Here is an 18,940-nt window from a genome sequence, read left to right on the forward strand (position 1 = left end):
CCTTTGACTTCCAGGACATTTGGGTGGTCCTACCACAGCTCCACTTGGGGTAAGAGACTGTCCTTTGATGGGCAGACCCAGATCAACTTGAGCTCCTTGCTTGGGACAATGATTCCACAAAGCCAGTCCAAGCATTGGAAAGCATGAAGGGAAGAGTGTCTCAAAGTCCAAAGGCAGCCAAGGAGGCCCCCAGATGAGCCTGAGCCTAAGAGCTCAAGGCTAAGAATCCCACAGCCCACAGAATGTTTCATTTCAATAGTATTCATGGAACCCTGACCTTCTCAGGTGTCTCAAAGCCCCTACTCAGCTTCCCCAGCACAGGTGAGCTGGGCCTCTACAGTCCACTGCCATTTGGCAAGTGATGGGCCTCTGAGGACACAGTTGTCCCTGTATGTCAGGAGGGGTCTTGCTGCAGCACTTTGATGATTTTGAAATCCAGCGGTGTTGAAATATTATCTTGTACATTTTCACGGAACACCCACACACCTGATACTTTAAGCCCTCTCTAGATTCCTTATAACCCTGAAGGAGTGGGAAAGCTGTGTGGATAGTTGTTAAACTGGACGGTTCAGGGAATGATAACAGAAAGGTCTGCGAGGGGCTGGGGGGACGGTGAGTGGGTAAGGGTACTTACTGTGCCATCATGAGGACCCGAGTGTGGATTTCGGCATCTGTGTGACAATCCTGTGTCCACAGCACCAGAGCAGTGGGAAGTAGAGAGAGACTGGAGGCTGGCTGGGGCTTGCTGGCCACCAAACTAGCTCCAGGCTCAGGAGACACCCTGGGTCCACGTGAATAAGGTAGAGAGTGGGCTAGCAGGACACTTGAGCTCCTCCCCTGGCGTCCGTGAGCAACCTGTACACATATACACCACACACGTGCATATACTACCCACATTACAAGGAGTTGGGCCTGGGATCTGTCATGGATGGTGTACAGGGGACAAAGGCAGGGATGGCTCCTCAGGGACCAGCTGCGGTATGCTGCCACCTTGTGGCTGCTCGTCTATTGTGCAACTGAAACTATAAGCTGGTCTAAGGGCACTGAGTCTCTGATCGAGCGTGTGTGTGTGTGTGTGTGTGTGTGTGTGTGTGTGTGTGTGTGTGTGTGGTGTAGTGTAAGTGTGTGGTGTGATATATGTATATGTGTGTGGTGTACGTGAAATGGTGTTTGCTGTGTTGTTTGTATATGTGTTGTGTGTTATGATGTGTGTGGTGCATGGTGTTTTGGGGTGTACTGTGTATGTGTAGGGTGGGTTGTGTTATGATGTGTTGATGTACTGTATGTGTGAGATGTGTGATACGTTATGGTATGTGTTGTATCTGTGTTCACTGAGTATGTAAAGTATGTTGTGTGCATTGTCTCTGTGTTGTGTCTATTCATGTATGTCATACACACACACACACATATCGGTGTGTAATTGTATGTAGAGAGTGTGTGTGTTATCTGTGTGTGTTGATAATGAATAAGCATGACCCCTGGTGAAGAAACAGAAGCGATAGAAGAAAAGGAATTCTAGAGATGGAGAAGATGCATGGTAAAGCCTGGGAAGGCAGGGGGCAGGGGTGGATACACAGGGAGCAGGGGGAAGGTCAGACAGGGCTGGAGTCTGGCCACCCTTTCTGGTGCTGCTGAAGTTCCTCTGTCCAGTGCTGGGTTCCTTGCTAAGCCTGTTGCCTGTGCTAACTCAGTGCTTAATGCATGTGTATACTCTAGCGCATCACTATCCAGCTTTATCTATGGAGGTCAGGCACAGCGAGGCTCAGCAATCTGCTCAGCCTTACATGGCCAGGCAGTAGACCCCCAGACTGCCTGGCTCTAGGGACCACGTGCAGACATCCATACATATTGCCTTGGAACTGGCGTCCAGTGAATTCAGGGCTAGGGCAGCAGGATGGACCAGGAGGCTAGGCTCACCTCTGCCTTCTCTTGTTTACAAGCTGTGGTGAGCTGTGTTGGAAGAGCAGCCAGGACAAGTGAGGTGACATAGAAACTGTAAAGTGTCATGCCTATCATGGGGGGGGGGGGCGGGTATCACAGACACACGCCAGTCTCATATGGCAAAGCTCCAATTCAAGGCTTCTGGAAATATTTCTTTAAAAATCCAAGTAAGAGTGACTGTATCAACTTCAGACCTGGTTTGTGCTCCTCCCAGGGTGTGGCTATCTCCTCTGTGCACACTGGGCCCCAGCCAAGCCAACATCAGAGCCACTGGCCTGTGTCCACTTCAGCCTTCTGGGATGTTTTGCTTCTGATCCCAGCCCCCTCTGAAGATTGGCAAGGTCGAGTCCGCCTGCCGGATGACAGCAGAGGTTCAGGGAGGTTAGGTAACTCACCACAGTCACACAGCAGGGGATGGCTCCACTCTGTCTCCTGAACCCCTCTGAGGAGGGCAACCATCCCAGGGGACCCTAGGAGATGACTCATGCAGCCATTTCAAGACTGAAGACAACCACCTCACCGCCCGCCCCCCGCCCCGCCCCCGAATAGAAACTTCACCAAAGCAGAACTCTGAACACACCCAAACAATAAAATAGCTCTTTTTATTCACTTTGATTTGGATCATTGGAAACATTCAACAATAAATAAAACAGAGCAGGGGGCTGGGGAAGGCAGACTTGCTAACGTCCTTGGAAATGCATTCAGACCAATCAGGGGGATTACAAGACAGAGGAGGCATGAGAAAGCAAAGTATTAATGGGTGACACCGGGGCCACAGGAAGCAAGGAAGGGAAAACTTGTGGGAGCGAAAGTGCTTGGAGAACTTTGGCTCTGAAGGGACCTTGGAAAAGGGCTAAAGTGATTGTGCGGGGGTCTGGGGGTGCAGGGGGGGGGACCTGCATCCACCTACTAGAGTGAGCTGAGCAAGGCGCAGGTGAGGTTCTGGGGAAAGGGATAAAGTGATTGTGCAGGGGCGGGGTGTCTGGGGGGACAGGGGGGACCCACGTCCACCTAGAAGGGCGAACAAGATCCAGATGAGGCTCTGGAGAAAGGGTTAAAGCTGGCGCCATGGGGCAGACCCAGGGCAGGAGGAGCAGTGAGGTAAAAGCTAAGGGAGCAGAGAGGTTGGAGAGGTGACGGTGGGGTCCTCCCTTAGTGGAAGCAGGCTGGAGGCTGGACCTGGCTGGGGCCACATGCTGTTTGGGTCATGCCCCCATTACTCTATTCTGAGGTTGAAGGCATGAGCCACTGCTCTGTCGGTCTCTGCCATCTCTCCCCACCCTCTGTGTTTCTTACAGGTATTGGGTAGCACCTGGGGCACAGGAGAGCATGACAAACAAGAAGAAAGCTGACGTTATCTCAGAATTCACCAGCCAGGCCACGGTGACCGAGGACGGAAGCCGTGGCTTTAGCTGCCAGCTGCCTGAGGGCATGCAGCTGCCACTCTATTCTCTGGTGGACAGTGGGCACCCAGGGCCTCTCTTGCTCGCTCTGCATGTTGGGGCTACTTTGAAGGGCACAGGTAAAGCCATCCTCTGGGTTCTCAATTATCCACTGTGGTCCTTTCCACATTTGACAGGGAGGCCCTATTCCCAGAAGGTGAGATGGGCCTTTAGCATCCCCTTGTGGCCACACTGGAGACTGCAGCACCATCTGTAATCTTCTATGCCCTTTGCCCTAAAGCAATCGCCAGACCTTCAGGGCCCTAGCCAGTCACTAGCCTCCTTAGTCTATCCTGTACTTTCTTGCATCTGTTCCGCCAGCGCCCTCCCCTCCCCCCAGTATATTGGATGACATCCAATGCCTAAATGCTAACCTAAGGCATCACTGTAAGGATTTTCTTCTCTGACTTGTCTCTTCTGGGAACTAAAGGCTACAGATCTGCTTCTCTCTCCCCAAGAGGCTGAGGGCAGGCAGGGGAAGCCTGCCACCAGCACAAGAAACACCAGTCTCTTGGTTCACGGCAGGCTAGTAGTCTGGGGTGCTGCTGAGACTCCCCTGGTGCCCCTGGACTTAGCAGCTTCCTGATCAGCTCATGCACTGCAGCCCGGGACCAGCTCTGCTGTCAGCAGCCAGCCTACTCTCTTTGGGAAGGGCCCTTCCTGTTCTCAGCCACCCACACCCCCAAGGAAAGCTACAATTACCTTAAACTAATTGGTGCACTTAATTCTGGCCACAGTGGACTGTATTTCATTCAGTTAAGAGCCTATGGCTAAGCCAGCGAAGCACAGGGGAAGGCTGAGGGTTATGGGAAAGAAATGCTGGCTCCTTGGCTGGACAAGAGGGAGGGAAAGAGGAAGGAAGGGAGGCGGGGCGGTGGGGGGGGAAGTGGGAGGGGCCAGATGGAGACTAGAAATGGGTACACTTAAGGCAGGCACTTGCTCTCACGCAGTAGAACCCAGGTACAGCTGAGCTGTCATCCCTACGCCAGTGTCTACTAATTCTGACTTGTCCTAGGCACTGACCCACTGACCCACTGACGCACAGACAAAGTCTGCTCAGTTCCTCACACTTGGACCTCTGAGGATGCCTCTCCAGAGCAAGGACCTCACAAGTGTTCAGCCTTTTCAGCCAAGGATCTTAAGTCAGAAAGGTTTTTTTTTTCTTCTTCTTTAAAGCAGAACATCGTATTCCTCCATTAAGAGCCTGGATTCTGAGTCTTGGAGAATTGAACAAAAGCTACAACAAAGCCACTCAGGACAGACTCCTGGGAAACGGCAATCTTGGTGTCTGCTCTTTGGTGATGCCTGTGAATGGCCCAAAGCTGTGTGTGGCCCCTGAGTGAGGCCCCTGAGCTCTTATTGTAGAGGGGAACCTGAGCAGGGGGACATCTCCCAAGCCTCAAGAGACCTCTCTCATATTCTGCCTTGATGAAGCTGCAGTGGTCTTTAGCGAATGCTTTCGACAGAAACAGAGGTTTCTCTTACGGAACATCTGTAAGGAGGTGAGAGTTGCCACCCAGTGCCTGTTCACCCTCGTCTCAATTCCCTCACCAAGGGGTCATCAGTGAGGCCGGAGGTCCCAGCCTGAGGGAGTCCCTTCTGCAGTAAGGAAGAAGGCAAGTCAGCTGTACCCGAAAGGGAGGTGACATGGATTGCACAAAGGCTCATCAGCGCCACAGGACCTGCCACCAGCAAGCCCCGAGTCCAGATGTCTCAACACACTCATCCGGCATGCTCAGAGGCTTCCCTTTCTATTCCTGCTCCCACTTGCCAGATGAAGCAAGAAAAATACTGTGAGCAGCAATGGGAAAGAGTGTGCATGGAGTCAGCTGAATTAGCAAATCAATAAATAACAGGAAGTTGGTAGAGGGAAGGAAGAAGGGGAGAACAGATAGGAGTGAGGAGAAGAGGTACATGCATTTCAGTTGTGGTCCTAGGATGCCCCCATTGGGACCCCAAGGACTCCAGGAAGGTGGCTACTAGGGACTTAGCCCAGTGTTCAGGACCCAGGGAAGGATGCTGGTTGCTAGTGGTCCTGAACCCATCCCAGACTGAGGGAATAGAAGTGAGCACCCATCCCATGCTTGGCACACTCTGAGTGGTGCAGAGTATCATCTGGAAAGAGACTCTGAGCTATGCAGCAAAGCGGGGTGCTGGTGGAGGTCCCCCTTTTTCCAGTTGGGGATTTTGCTTCACGTCAGCCAACGCATGCATTTCTTCCTCAAGTTCAAAGGCACGTAGAAGTAGTCAGACCTGCTCCGGCCATCCATATCACCACGGAGGATAATCACACAGGATGGTGAAGAGGGCTTCCCACCCGCCAGTAACACATGGCGAGGTTTCCATGGAAGACCTCTGGAATCAGAAGCTTTGCCCAGCCATCATTAGTGAGCTTTTGGAAGAAAGGGACAATGGGGATGTCATATCATGTGACAGGCCAGGCTTCATGCAAAGGAGAACAGTATCTTGCTCCAGTGCTGGTGGAGCCCAGTTGGGGCTCTGCTCTGAAGATAACGGTCACAAACATCCCAGCCAGAGTCTGAGTTGAGCTTGAGGCCCACAGTTCAGCGTCAGCCTCTAAATGACTTCCAGGAAATGCCCACGTTTTTGAACATAGGAATCTTCAGGATTTAATTTTCCCCATGCCCCACCCAGAAGTCAAAATAACTGTCATTATTTGGATGTTAGAGATTGTTCCCGTATCTTCCCACTTTCCTCCAGCTAGGAGACAACAGTTGGGGAAGTGCTCCCACTTTAGACAGGCCTGAGACTTGCTCTGTACCCTGGGAGAGTTGGACAACATTGCTAAATAGATGCTACCAAAATGAGGGTGCAAGAGGCTGCCAGCAAGCCTGGGAACACCCCAAGTTCAGCCCTGGAAGCTTCTAGAACACAACGGCTCCAGTGAGATGCTGGGGCTGCAAGTTGAGAGGTGAGACGTGGTGTGTCCATCCTTAGTGGGTCGCAGCGTCATCTCCCCTTGAAGATGCGGATTTTGTTGATGGCTGCCAGGGTGGTTGTGACATTGTACTCGAAGTCAGCATCATGCACCCCTGTCTTTCGGAATGCACCCGCAGATGGGTTGTTTTCCCAGTAATGGTGCCAGTTCCCTTTGCTGTCTGCCCCGAAGCCATACAAGTCCACCTGTGGGGCAAAGGCAAGGTGAGACCCAGATAGCATCAGCATGGGGTCAGGGTGGGAGACTCAGGAAAGGCAGTCTGCGGTTGTCCCTGGAATGTTATGGTAAACATTAATGGTTCAGAGGAACCTTCTTAGAAAGCCAAAGCAAGCTGAGTAAGGCTCAAGTCCAACTCCAGCCCAAAGGCATCTTGGGGTGACCTCAGGTAGGTAGTCCTGAGGGGGCCTGGGCCTGCCCTGGAGCTCTCAGGGGTCCTGAAGAGAAGGTGAGGGGCTTAGAAGGCAGCCAAACTGTCCCTCATTCAAGCTGACTCTCGGTACACCCCGTCATTTCGGAGCCTCGTTTTCCCATCTGGAAAGGAGGCCAAGAGGCATGAACACAGAAGGTAGGTGACAGATTTCAAATCCTTCCTTCTGAGGCCAGCATCTGAGGCTGGGGCCCAAACACACATGACAAACACCAGTGGCTACTTAGTCTGCACCTAACATCTCTGGACACGTCAAATGCAGTCAAGCCTACTTTCCTTAGATGCCACCTGGCAGGTACTGGGGACATCAGGGACATATTCATTAGTCCTCAACCCTTACAACTTATGGCAGTCATAGACAGGATATCACTTAGAGGGTGTGTGTGTGTGTGTGTGTGTGTGTGTGTGTGTGTGTGTGTGTGTGTTAAATTCAGGGTTCCCAGGGCACTGTGGAAAGGCTGTAGACCCAAGGTAACAGGAGGTCATTTCAAGGTGGGGACATCCGAGTTGGGTTTTAGCTAGTGAGCAGATGGTGACTAGTGAGGAGCATTAAGGGAAGGTATGGCATCTAGCTGTGGGGTGGAAGACAGATTGGAGCTAGAGAGGGGTATGCACAACAGAGCAGGGCTCTTTGGGTGGGAGATCAGAGATGGGAGCACTGTCTCTGAGGGTCCCACTCTGGTTCTCACAGCTGGTGCGAAGTGGAAGCCCCTTATGCCTGTTTAGCTTCCTAGACATTCTGGTGAAGTGAGTCAAGGTGTGGCCCAAGTACTGAATGCTGGTCCTCCTGTGGCTTTAATAAGCAACCTGAGGGTGGTAACTGTGGCCTGTGTAGCTCTCCCGGTCTAAGCTGGTTAGAGCCTGCTTCTTCATTCTGAGCTGAATCAGAGCCTAGCCACCCTCACCAGAATGTTCCAGAATTATTCCTGCTCTTGAGAACGATATCATATGGCTGCCACTCTTCCACATACCTGCTAACACGGGTGCCAGAGACCCTTTGATAGATGTAGTTGGAAACTATCTTCTGCCCGCCCCCCTACCCTGGACTCCCATGGAAACTTGGCAGTGGCGGGGGGCGGGGGTTGGGAGAATAGCCCTTGTCTCTGTAGCCTGCAGGAACATAGGCTAGCATACCTCATCACAGACATGAATGGAGAAGATGACCGAGAGGATGCCGGTTGATGGGTACCGCCCGTGCCCCTGAAGCCAGCTGTCAAAGACATACTTGATGAAGGCTGGGTGGTAGATCAGGATCTGCAGAGAGAATGGACTGGGTGAGTACAGCCAGCGAAAGACACAGAGCATCTAGTGGGTGCCATACTGCTGTGGCCATAGGACATGGTCATGCAGAGCTCTGACAAACATCCTTGTGTTTACGGACTTCGTGCTGGGGACACTAGAGATATCCTGCATCGTTACCAGGTAGGGCTGAAGAACAATGGGGGCTACAGGGAAGAAGAGGAAGCACCAACAGCGTCACAGCACTGGGGGGAAGCCTTGAAAGGGAGTGTCAAAATAAAAATCCTCTGGGGGCAGGGAGTGTGACCCAAGGCTCCAGAAGTGCTCCAGGGAGCAGTGTGAGGGATCATGACAGTGTCCCACACATTAAAAACACACCTGTGGGCCACCTATTCTGCCTGGCATTGGCTGGCATCTCTGACCTAAGGTAAACTATATGCATGGCTTTCCTTCCCTGTTATGAAGACACCAAGGTTCAGAGAGGCTAAGCAACATGTTCAGTGTTACACAGCCATGAAGGTCTCCCTGTGCCACGCATGGCCTTGGCCTCATCACCTGTGACTGCCTTGGGGACACTGATGGGGACTTTGGGAGCAGTAAAGGGTAATAGGCAGCCTTATCCCATTCATTAGAGAAAGAATGGGTTCACAGGTCTCTGGAGGGCTCTTCATTTCTCAGCTTTCCTTCAGGGCATTATGGTCTTAGGAAAGAGACCCACCCTACAGAGATTTATATGGCTTCTTTCTGGGATTGTGGTGCTCCAGGCCAAGGGCAGCCTGTTGCAGGCACATGGGGACTTCATCTCGTCCTAGCATGATCTAGGCTGTGTCCCTGGGCAGAGTACAGGCCTTTATGAGCCTCCTATAAAGTATGACAGTGTATGCAAAGATCCGATGTGGTAAGTTTTTCACACATGTTCCTGCTCTGGCCCATGTTTGGGCCAGTGCAGTATAGGGGTCCGCTGGGAAGGATGGAGGTGTGGCGGTATGGGAGATGGAGGTGTGGGAAGGTGGAGGTGTGTGAGTCTGCCTTTGCGAAGCTCCAGGAAGAGTTAAAAAACTGCAACCCACACTCCCCCTGCCCTCCAGGGGCTTGTGAGAGCTGGATGGCTGGTGCTACCCTGGGTTGGCTGTAGCAGGTTTGGGTAACTCCTGAAGAGTCACATCTGTGGCACGTTCCCAGGTCATGCCCACTATGAGGAGACCCACTATGAGGACCTGTCCTTAGCGGTGGAGTTCCACGGGTGCCAGCAACCACATCAGGCCAGGGCCCGGGCACTCTGTGTAGCTCAGTCCTGCCACCACAGCACTAAATCTTGGAAAAGAAGTCGGCAAAGTGAGAGGGTCCTAGGCTGGCACTTACCTTTTCTTGTTTCACTTTGATCTTCGGGGGCACCGGGACGTAGGTGCTGTGGATCGGGAAAGAGAAGGGATTTAATGTGGAGAGGGGGCACCTGGGCATCAGAAGCTCTGGAGAGTGACACAGCTATATGAGGGTAGGGGACGCTTAGGTTCTCAGAAGCCACCTTCCTGCGGGAGCACAGCTCCTGCAGTAGCTCCAGAATAGCACCAGGGGGCGACCCTGGCTGATTTGGGCCAGAATGGGGACTTGCTCCAAGCACACAGATTTCAAGGGGCCTAGGGGATAGTTGTCGCCATCTTCCAGAGTCAGAACATCTGCGCCCATTAGTGGGGCTCAGGCTGATGCTGGGGAACTGACAGGGGTCACCTATGACTGTCTCCAGCTCGTGCAGGCAGACATGAGCCACAGCATCCACGTGGAACATAACCGCCGCAGTTCAGGCTCTCCATGTGCCTGGGCACCAGGGAGCACCTTGAGCAGGCAGCCTGGCCCAAGCCAGCTCTTGCTGAGCCCTTTCCTCACACTCTGTCCCCCGGAGGCATGGAGTTCCTAGAACCCGCAGTTCTTGGCTCTGGCTCTACTCCTGAGAGACCTGGGCCAGGACCAGGAGTTATGCGGACATCTGGAAATGGAAGCCACTCCCCCTTCGAGAAAAGCCAGGGCCTGAGGAATTAGACCCAGATGGTTGCATGGGCTCTGGGTCAAGTTCAGTGTTGGGCAAGTGGTGGTTTGGCCCAGCCGTAGTTGCTCCCCGGAGGCCAGGGCTAATGAGAAACACTGCTGTGAGGACCAAACGAGATGCCAAGTTTCAAATGATAGGCGCCATGCCTGGGGAGCAGATGGCAGCGCTTACTCTTGGAGAGCCAGTGTTGACTGATCCACAAAGTATGTGCTCGGCAGCCCCTGCCTGTTCTGTGCTGGCTGCAGTCTAGTAGCAAAGGGATCTCGGCACTGAGGATGGACGCGGAGCTACCACAGCCAGGGGCACTCAGAACGGAGGCCGGACAAGTCAGGTAGGATCAACCAAGGAGATGGATGGCAGGAGCAGGGCATATGTACCAGGAGGCATGGAGGAGAGGAATCCCAAGGGACAGGTCCAGCAGGGGTGAGCCATGGCAGGAGACAGATGGGCACAGGGCAGTCACTAGAGAAACTCACTGAGTTATGGTGCCTGTGGTGGTGGCACTGATTACCCACTGCAGGTCAGTGGTCTTGAAGGGGACCAGGACCATGCTGACATTCTCTCCCAGCTCCCGGAAGCTCTCAGGATACACAAGATGGTGGGTGGTCCTGCTCCCAACATCTGCCTCAAAGCCCACGGTGGGTGCCCTGTTCATCCTGGGAGGAGATGTAAAGGGGCACATGTTACGGATGCTGGAGATGGAGCCACCCATGTGGTAACCATGGGTGAGCTTCTTGGTTCCCTAGGCCTTAGTTTCTCCATGTGAACAAAGGGGACATTGGAGACACAGGCCAGACAAGTCTGGTAGAGCAGGTCTGAAATCCCAGCTACTTGGGAGGCACGAGCCAGAGGATGGTAAGTTCAAGGCCAGCCTGAGCAACTCAGTGTTGGGAGACATGGGCGAGGTAATTCAGTCAGGGGAAGACAGCTTGCCTAGCATACACATGGCCAAGATCCATTCCTTGTTCATCAAAACAGAGGCCAAGGCTTTATATATATATAAAAGCAAGTGTGGTGGGTCTTGCCCTCTCATAATCAACCACCCATGTCATGGGTAACTGTATCTACTAGGTGCACCCTTTTAATGATCCAGAGCCCAGACAAGCTGTCTACCAAGCTACAGCTTTGAACTCAGGTCTGCCTGACCCTGAACCCGACTTTTTTGTGTCTCATCATGGGCATTCCCACTGACACTAGGTACAGTGAAAGCCAGGAAAGGGCTGTCTGTCTATGTATATATAATCTTTCTGGGGGATACTGAATCCCATCTCTAATTATTCTCTGCCCCAGAAGAATTCTGAGTAGGGATGAGGAAAAACTCAAGGGAGACATGGTGCTTTTTCCTGAGACACCAATTCCACATGGGGACAGAGGAAGCAAAGCTGACATGAAAAGCTTCTGGTTCATGGTCTAGACTGAAAGCTGGGTGTGGATTTGAGCCACAGAAGCACTGGCTGTAAGTCAGTTTTGCCCACTCAATAGGCCTTAGGTACTAAGTCACCAGCCTATTGGAAATCTCTAGCCAAGGCTTTCTCCTTGCATGTCATGTTGCTAAGGAAAGATGGGGGAACTGAGACCCAGAGGTCAGTCAGTACTGGGGCCCCAGGCCCGGGATCTTGTTCTTCTGAGCTGAGCCAAGGTGTTTCACACATCTCTGAGGTTCCCCGAGCTCGGGTTCAGGGTCCAGTGCTCACCTCACCACAAAGTCATGGCTGTCAATGTCACGCCCATACGAGGAGTCTTTCAGGTTCCCGGAGTTTCCCACGACCGCACAGCGTCGGCAACCCACCAGCCTCTTGTCCAGCACGGGATCCACATTCCCAGGCACCACACGAAACAGTTCCTTGACAGTGTCACTCAGGTTGTTAGGCTTCCTCTCCCGCTGGAGCCTCTGGGGCAGAGAACCAAGGGGATGGTCAGCTTGGCTCCATCACCTCTGGCTGGGTAGGCTGGCTCCCTGGCCACCAAACCCAGCCACTAACTCTGAAGGCACAGGTGGCTAGTGACAGCCACCACCATCCCAAGACAGGAGTCAGGAAGAAAGCTCATGCATGCATTCTTCAGGTACTCCCTGGGTACCTCCTGTGTGTGAGACTAGGACTTTAGTTGACCTTTAGGTATGAGGGAAGGGGTCAGGGCCAATCCCCAGACACGGAGGACCGCGGTATTTATTGCATTTCTCATTCACATCACCTTGCTAAGATCTAGTTATGCTACTGGTGGCAGGTATGACCAGCCTGAATCAGGGGGCACACTAGAGCCAAAGCCACATGCCTGTCCCAGGAGAGGACACCAGAGACACAGGAAAATCATGAGATATGGGAGCAGAGTCTGGGTGCTGCAGATGTGGGCCAAGGGGTACCACAAATGGTCAGCAGCAGCAGTAGCAGGAGAAAGGCATGGGGGTAAAGACCCTTAGCCTCCAGGACTGTGACATGTGATCACTTCCAACATCTTAACCCACCAGGTCCATGGTGATTTGTTATGGGAGCCACAGGAGGAAAAAGCAAGTAGGGTTTTTCTGTGACTTATACATAATAGCTGCTCAATAAACAGTCACTGAGTGAAGGGATGCCTGGGGAAAAAAAGGACACTCTGAATGCTGCCAGATGCTTGGTGGGTCCCCCAGACCTAGCGTTTATCTCCCCTCCCCCAGCTCCCAGGCCCTACTCTGCTCACCAGCCACCACTGGTACGTGTCCTCATCCATCAGCGCATTGCGGGCTGTCAGCAGCGGCTGCATGGTCTTGTTGAAGCGCTGGTCGAACCAGTATGAGACCTTGCCCTGGCTGATGCAGCGTGTGCAGGTGCACGGCTGGGCCTTGATGAGCTTGCGTAAGTTGTCTGAGAACCCCAGGACCATCTGCTTGGAGAACCAGGGAGCGTGCAGTCCCGTGCTTGAGTAGTTCAGGACAAAGGATGTGAGGAAGACGAGAAGCACGAGGAAGGTGAGCCACTTGAGGGTCCTCTTCCTCATGTTCATCATCTCCAACCCTTTGCCGGGCCCTCTGTGTTATTGGGAGGGTGGCAGAGGGGAGACCCTGCCTGGAGCTGAGGAGATCCCAGAGACCCAGGAGCAGGTAGCAGGAAGGGGAGGCCTCCGAGGCAGCTAGGGAAAACTTCAGCCTGTTGGAGACACGCCTAGGCCTGTGCTCTGGATAGGTCCGTGTGGCACATGAGGGTAGTCCGTGAGGTCCAGCTGCGGCTGTAGCTTCTTCCTTTTGGTAAACAGCGTGGTCTACCTCTTTCGCGACCCCAAGCGACGTCGAAAATGTGGCTTGCTGATGTCAACGAAACTGGGAAGAGCAATGTTCTCCCCCACGCAAAAGGGATCAAGGTGTAATCCTCAGCCTGCGTGAACCCCCTGGAGGACCTGAGGAAAGGTCTTGGTGCAGGATGTGGGACCGCTGCTTGGCCGCCCTCCTCCAGAAAGTGCGGTTTGAGACAATCCTTAATGAGAGCTTTGTGCTTCCCAGGCTGTCACCAGGGATGGGAACTTAAAGGGCATCTCGGAGAAGGTACGGAGGTTGACGAGCATCTGTGGAGAAAAAGAGGAAGGAATGAAGATGGGACTTGGTGGCCTTGATATGGCACCGTTTCTCTCTCCACACCTTTCCCACATGCCTCAGGGGCTTCCTGAGGGCTTTGATAGCACCTGTTTTTCCTGCTTCTAGCATGAACTTTGCCCCACGTCCACCAGAGTATACCACTGCTATGCGAACACTCCCGCCGCCATATGAGTGGCTCGGACTGCCATGCTCTGCCCACCATGACGAACCGATGTAGCCTGAAATCATGAGCCACAATACATCTAACCCCCCTCAAGTTGTTCCTGGCAGGCATTCTATCAGATAATAATAATAATAATAATAATAATAATAATAATAATAATAATAATAATAATACTTAATACAATGTCAGGAGCTCGAAGCTCAGCTTTTTAGTCTCTCAATTACTGTTTTCTGCTTCTTAAACTCTGAAACTATGTCATCTACATATGAGCAGGTTCCCTCCAATGAAGGAAAGTAGTTCAGAACCTAAGTCCCTCCCTCCCCCAGATGTTTCGTTTGCCATGGGCATAGCCTCTCAGTGTTTGGCTCAGTGACCGATGAACTTAATCCATCTGTCTGTCCTTCCAATCAGGTATCCGTTCAGCTCCTTGCTGTTCTTGACTCTACCTCCGGGGAGTCAGCACCCACCGCATGCAGGAGGCAGCTAGCTTCATCTCCATTCATCTTCCATCTTCACCCTCCATCACCTCCCGTCCCTCAGGCATCTCCACCTTTCAAGCCTTGGCTGGAGTTCACTTTGCAGCCACTCTGGTCTTTGGTGGGAGAATGGGTCCGACACGAGAGGCCCTCCTGAGCTCCAGCGTATGTCCCCTCTCCATAGACCTGAGCAGGAGGCTCAGCAGGAAGGGGCAAAGGAAGAACTGGGGCCTCAGGAGCCCCTGTCCTGCCCAGGAGGGCCCAGAAACAGCTCTTTTATTTTCTCCGTGTCACATATTCCTTTCACAACCACCTTGACTCATGGCCACATCTTGTCTTTCTCATCACCGAAAGGCAGACCCTCTCCAAGCCACTGGGTTCTGGCTCACTGGCTCAGAGGCAGAACCAGCAAGCTCAGTAAGACCTGGGCCAGGGGAAGGCCTCCAACATGCTAGAGAGAGGAAAGAGCCTTCGCTAAACTGCTCGTCAGCCCTGTCCTGGTCAGTGGATACTTGGTGCCGCTTTGTCTTTATTTATTTTTTTATTAATTACATTTTTTCATTTATTTTACATCCTGACTGGTTTCCCTTGCCTCCTTTCCTCCTGACCCCCCCCCCCCCCGCCCCGTCTCTGCCTTCCCTCTACACCCCCCATCCGCTCCTCTTCTGTCTCCGTTCAGAAACAAGCAGGTCACCCATGGGTGTCAACAAAGCATGGGTGCCATCTATTCTTACTATGGAGTGGAGCCTGGCCAACAGTGCCAGAGTGAAAACAGTCATAGACAGCGCACCACAGTTCCTGTGTGCTGTGGGCGGGGCCCTTCCGATCTCTAACCCTTGCTTCCTGAATCCAGAGAATAGAACAGTGCTCCTCCAGGCCTGTGTGGAAAGAATGACCGGAACAAAGATGATCAGCTCAGGGCACCGAGTACATGGACTACACGAGTCATGGATGCTTTTCTTCCCTGAATCCCAGATGCTTCCTGTGTAAGATGTAACCCAACTAGATACTTGGACTGTCTCAAACAAGGTTACTTAAAGGACTCAGTGACACCAGGCATCAAAGAATACGAGTCAGGGTAACTAACCCCCTGCCTCAGGTGCCTCAGCTCCTCCAGGTGCTTCCTGGGGTCCAGGGAGAAAGGGGTCCTAACATACGGTGTGTGGGACACAGCAAACAGTCAACCTGTGAGGGCGGTCACTGTGAGCTCCGAGGCTGATTCAGCGAGCTAGTAGCTAGTTTTGACACCTCAGGGCAGTGGTTCTCATCTGTGGGTCACGACCCCTTGACAAACCTCTATCTCCAAAACTATTTACATCATGATTCATAACCAAGCAAAGTTACAGTTACGAAGTAGCGACGAAAATAATTTTATGGTTGGGGGTCACCTACAGGGTCACAGTGTTAGGAAGGTTGAGAACTACTGCCCTAGGGGCTCCTTCATGGTGGCTCTGCTCCCACTTTCTCACCGTCCCGTCCCTCCAGATCCCTTTCCCCCATCCTTGGGAGTACAGATGCACTGCCCTTTGGAGCCCGTGACACCTCCTGAATCAGAGGCCATCACCCTGATAGCTCTGGGCAGCAGTGCTGGATGGGGCCAACCTGTTCTTGGCGCTTTGCAATTTAGGGTCCCAGCTGCCACCTGTTAGAGCTCCGAGCAGCCCTGTGCACTGGACTATAACTAGAGCATAGCCTTTGTGGGTGGCTAGGCCTGGCTGTGAGTGTTGAGCCTTTCTTTCCTTGCTGAGAGACCCTGGGTAAGTCGGTCTACCTCTCTGGACCCAGGTCTGCTCTTTAAGACAGAGTGATCACATATCTTTTAGTGTCTGTCTGTCTGTCTGTCTGTCTGTCTGTCTGTCTGTCTCTCTCTCTCTCTCTCTGTGTGTGTGTGTGTGTGTGTGTGTGTGTGTGTGTGTGTGTGTGTGGCATTTTCTAAGGGCCTATAGAAATTCAGAGCAGAGTTTCCCGGCATCTCACATGCACTAAAACAAGCTATCTCCACCAATGCATAGATAATGGGATGGAGACTCAGTGGGAAAGCCCCTGACTAAGTTTACACACTAGGAAATGAACCATGAACTTGAACCTTGGTCCTCATTATCAGTTTCTCAGATTTGGGAATGAAACGTCTAGACACTACAGCCCCTTTCCTTCCCTGCGTCTGGCACCCCTACTCTGTGCTAAGCAAGAAGTTCCGGGAAGAAGATGCTAGCCCTGGAAATAGTGTCCCCTGAGCAAGATCTGAGGTTGCTGTGTTCTCAGGCAGGGGTGTGTCTTACTTCTGCTTTAATCCCTCATTTGGAAAACCCATGGCTCAGTGAGTCAGAGCTGGAGGCTGCCGCCTGGAGCCCAGCTGTGGAGGGAAATGTGGCCTGTCCCAGCTCCTGCACCACCCATAGACTACCTCAGCTCCTGTACCACCCATAGCCTGTCCCAGGTCCTGCACCACCCATAGCCTGCCGCTGAGGACAACTCAAGGCTTCTTGCTACTGATGCTAGGTGACTAACTTCCTCCGGAAGATGTCCCCCACCTACCACTTCCTGGGGAACTTGGGAGAGTGGAGATATTCAGAAATCTTCCAGAAAAATTCTAGGCTCCTGTAGTTAAAGTCAAAGTATGGGGGTAGCCAGGGGCTCCATATTCCACACTAACCTCCATCTCCAGTGATGGAGGGCCTGGGACTAAAAAAAAAAAAAAAATCTGCTTTTTGAGCTTTTCTTGCCCAGAGAGCTCTGCAGGCAGTCTGTCAATGATGCCTGGGTAGACAGAAGAAAGAGTCAGGTCTTTCTTCTGCCTAACCTTAGTGGCAGAGGCTGCAGGTGGCTTTGCATGGGACTGGGGGACCTTCCCTACCTAAAGGCTGAAGGTAGACTTGTGTTTTGTGTTGGCTTCCTGGTCTCAGGGTCCCAACCAGAGCAGGTTCCCCAAACACCTGAGGCCCACCCTTCCCTCAACTTTGCAAACGACCGGTCCATGCTCTCACCTCAGTTCCTCAGTGCTTACCTTGCAGACAGCTCCCTAGAACATCCCAAACCAAACCTGGCAGCCAGGGGTTATGTCCCTATTTATTCATTTCCTGGCAGCCCGCCTGACTTCCCATTTTACCTCTACTCAGTCTGCCCATCCCAGACAGACCTACCACCTAACAGACTTTGTGTATATTACACCCGGTGTACATTTTCATTATCAAGTAGACTGGGTTTAGGATTTACCATGGAAGTAAAATAAATCTTACAGGGGTGGAAGGAGGTGGCGAGATGGCTCAGAGGTTAAGAGTACTTGCTGCTCATGCAGAGGATCAAGGTTCGGATCCCAGAGCCCATATGGGACAGCACAAACCTGCCTGTATGCAGCTCCAGTTCTGAGAGATCTGATGCTGATTTCTGACCTCTACAGGCACCTGTATGGGTACATGTGCACACACACACACAAAATAAAATAAAGGCAAATCTTTTCTAAAAAAGAGGATTATTACGAAAGAATTTTTCTAGAAAGGCTTAACTGAATTGGGAAGACCTACACTGAATATAGGTGACGCCATACTGGACCGAATAAGGAGAAAGTCTGCTGAGCGCCTGCATTCACTACTCTGTTTCCTGACTGTGGAAGCCATGTGCTCCACCACTCACGATCCTTTTACTGTACCACCCCTGCCGAGATGATCTGCCCCCCTCCAACTGTGAGCCAAAACAAACCTTTTAATGATGGCTTGAATGAAAAACAATTCATGTATCTGAATACTTGGTTTGCCGTTGGTACCACTGTTTGGAGAGATTATGGAACCTTCCGGATGCTGAAGCTTGCTGGAGAAAGTCCATCGGTATAGGTAGGTGGACTGTTGAGAGTTTATACTTTCTACTCCCAGTTCATCCTGTGCTTCCTGCAGGCAGTTATACAAAGACAGGACCCCTCAGCTTTCTCATGTGGCCATCTGCTGCCATGCCTCTCCTTGGCATTATGGATTCCCTCGCCGCTCCCCGGAACCATAAATGAAATAAACCCTTTTTTTCTGTAAGTCACTTTGGTTGTGGTGTTTTATTACATTAACCCAAAGTAACTCATTCAGAAACTGGTAACGGGAGTGGGGTTCTACAATCAGGGGACAGCCCCGAGAGGCAGGCAAGCCCTAGGAGGCCATTGTGGGACCCTATAAAAGGGAAGCCTGAGTTGTTGTGGAGACCTCAAGATATTGGAAATGCCAACGCTGTGAAACGTCTGCCAAGGAGTTTCACACAGAGAGAGAATGGAACCAGTCAGAGTAAGGCCCATGTTGCAGATAGCAAACGTGAAGGGTGCAGGCTGAGCCATCTAACCCTTTTGGAACTAAATTCCCATACACCAGGCATTGAGCTACAGGATCTGGGGTGTTTACCCTTCTTAGTTTTGGTCTTATTTTAGTCTAGTACTTCCTCTCTGTGTTTCTATCCTCGCTTTGGAATAGTACGTGTATTCCGTGCAGTTACATGTTGGAAGTATAATAATTTGCTTTTTCATTTTTCAGGGGGTGACAGTTAAGAGGTTGCCTTGAGTCTCAGAAGACACTTTGAACCACAGACCAGTGTTAAAACTGTTGAAAGACTATGGGGACTTTGAAAGTTAGACTAAATGCATTTTGCATTATGAGATGGCCATGAGCCTTGTGAGAGTCAGGGCGTGGAATGTGACAGTTTGAAGGAGAAC

At 52.0% G+C, this 18,940-nt stretch overlaps 1 protein-coding gene across 7 annotated transcripts in view; it reads right to left on the minus strand.

Moving 5' to 3' along the window:
• Window positions 1–2,524: 2,524 nt before the first annotated feature.
• The window catches only part of St3gal1 (ST3 beta-galactoside alpha-2,3-sialyltransferase 1), a 76,722-nt gene continuing 60,306 nt past the window's right edge, over window positions 2,525–18,940 (minus strand). For 4 of the 7 annotated variants that reach the window (XM_042265370.2, XM_076556004.1, XM_042265372.2 and 1 more), the window contains 6 exons: window positions 12,732–13,589; window positions 11,747–11,943; window positions 10,529–10,708; window positions 9,371–9,416; window positions 7,904–8,023; window positions 2,525–6,527 (listed from right to left, as the gene is read on the minus strand). In XM_042265370.2, coding sequence (XP_042121304.1) covers window positions 6,354–6,527; window positions 7,904–8,023; window positions 9,371–9,416; window positions 10,529–10,708; window positions 11,747–11,943; window positions 12,732–13,037 — 1,023 coding nt within the window. In that variant the 5' untranslated portion in view covers window positions 13,038–13,589 and the 3' untranslated portion in view covers window positions 2,525–6,353. Of the gene's footprint in view, window positions 6,528–7,903; window positions 8,024–9,370; window positions 9,417–10,528; window positions 10,709–11,746; window positions 11,944–12,731; window positions 13,590–17,495; window positions 17,641–17,955; window positions 18,141–18,940 lie in introns of those variants that run through there. The other 3 variants (XM_076556006.1, XM_076556003.1, XM_076556002.1) reach the window with 3 other exon arrangements.

This window comes from Peromyscus maniculatus, chromosome 20, assembly GCF_049852395.1.
Source record: "Peromyscus maniculatus bairdii isolate BWxNUB_F1_BW_parent chromosome 20, HU_Pman_BW_mat_3.1, whole genome shotgun sequence".
NCBI classification, from domain to species: Eukaryota; Metazoa; Chordata; class Mammalia; order Rodentia; family Cricetidae; genus Peromyscus; species Peromyscus maniculatus.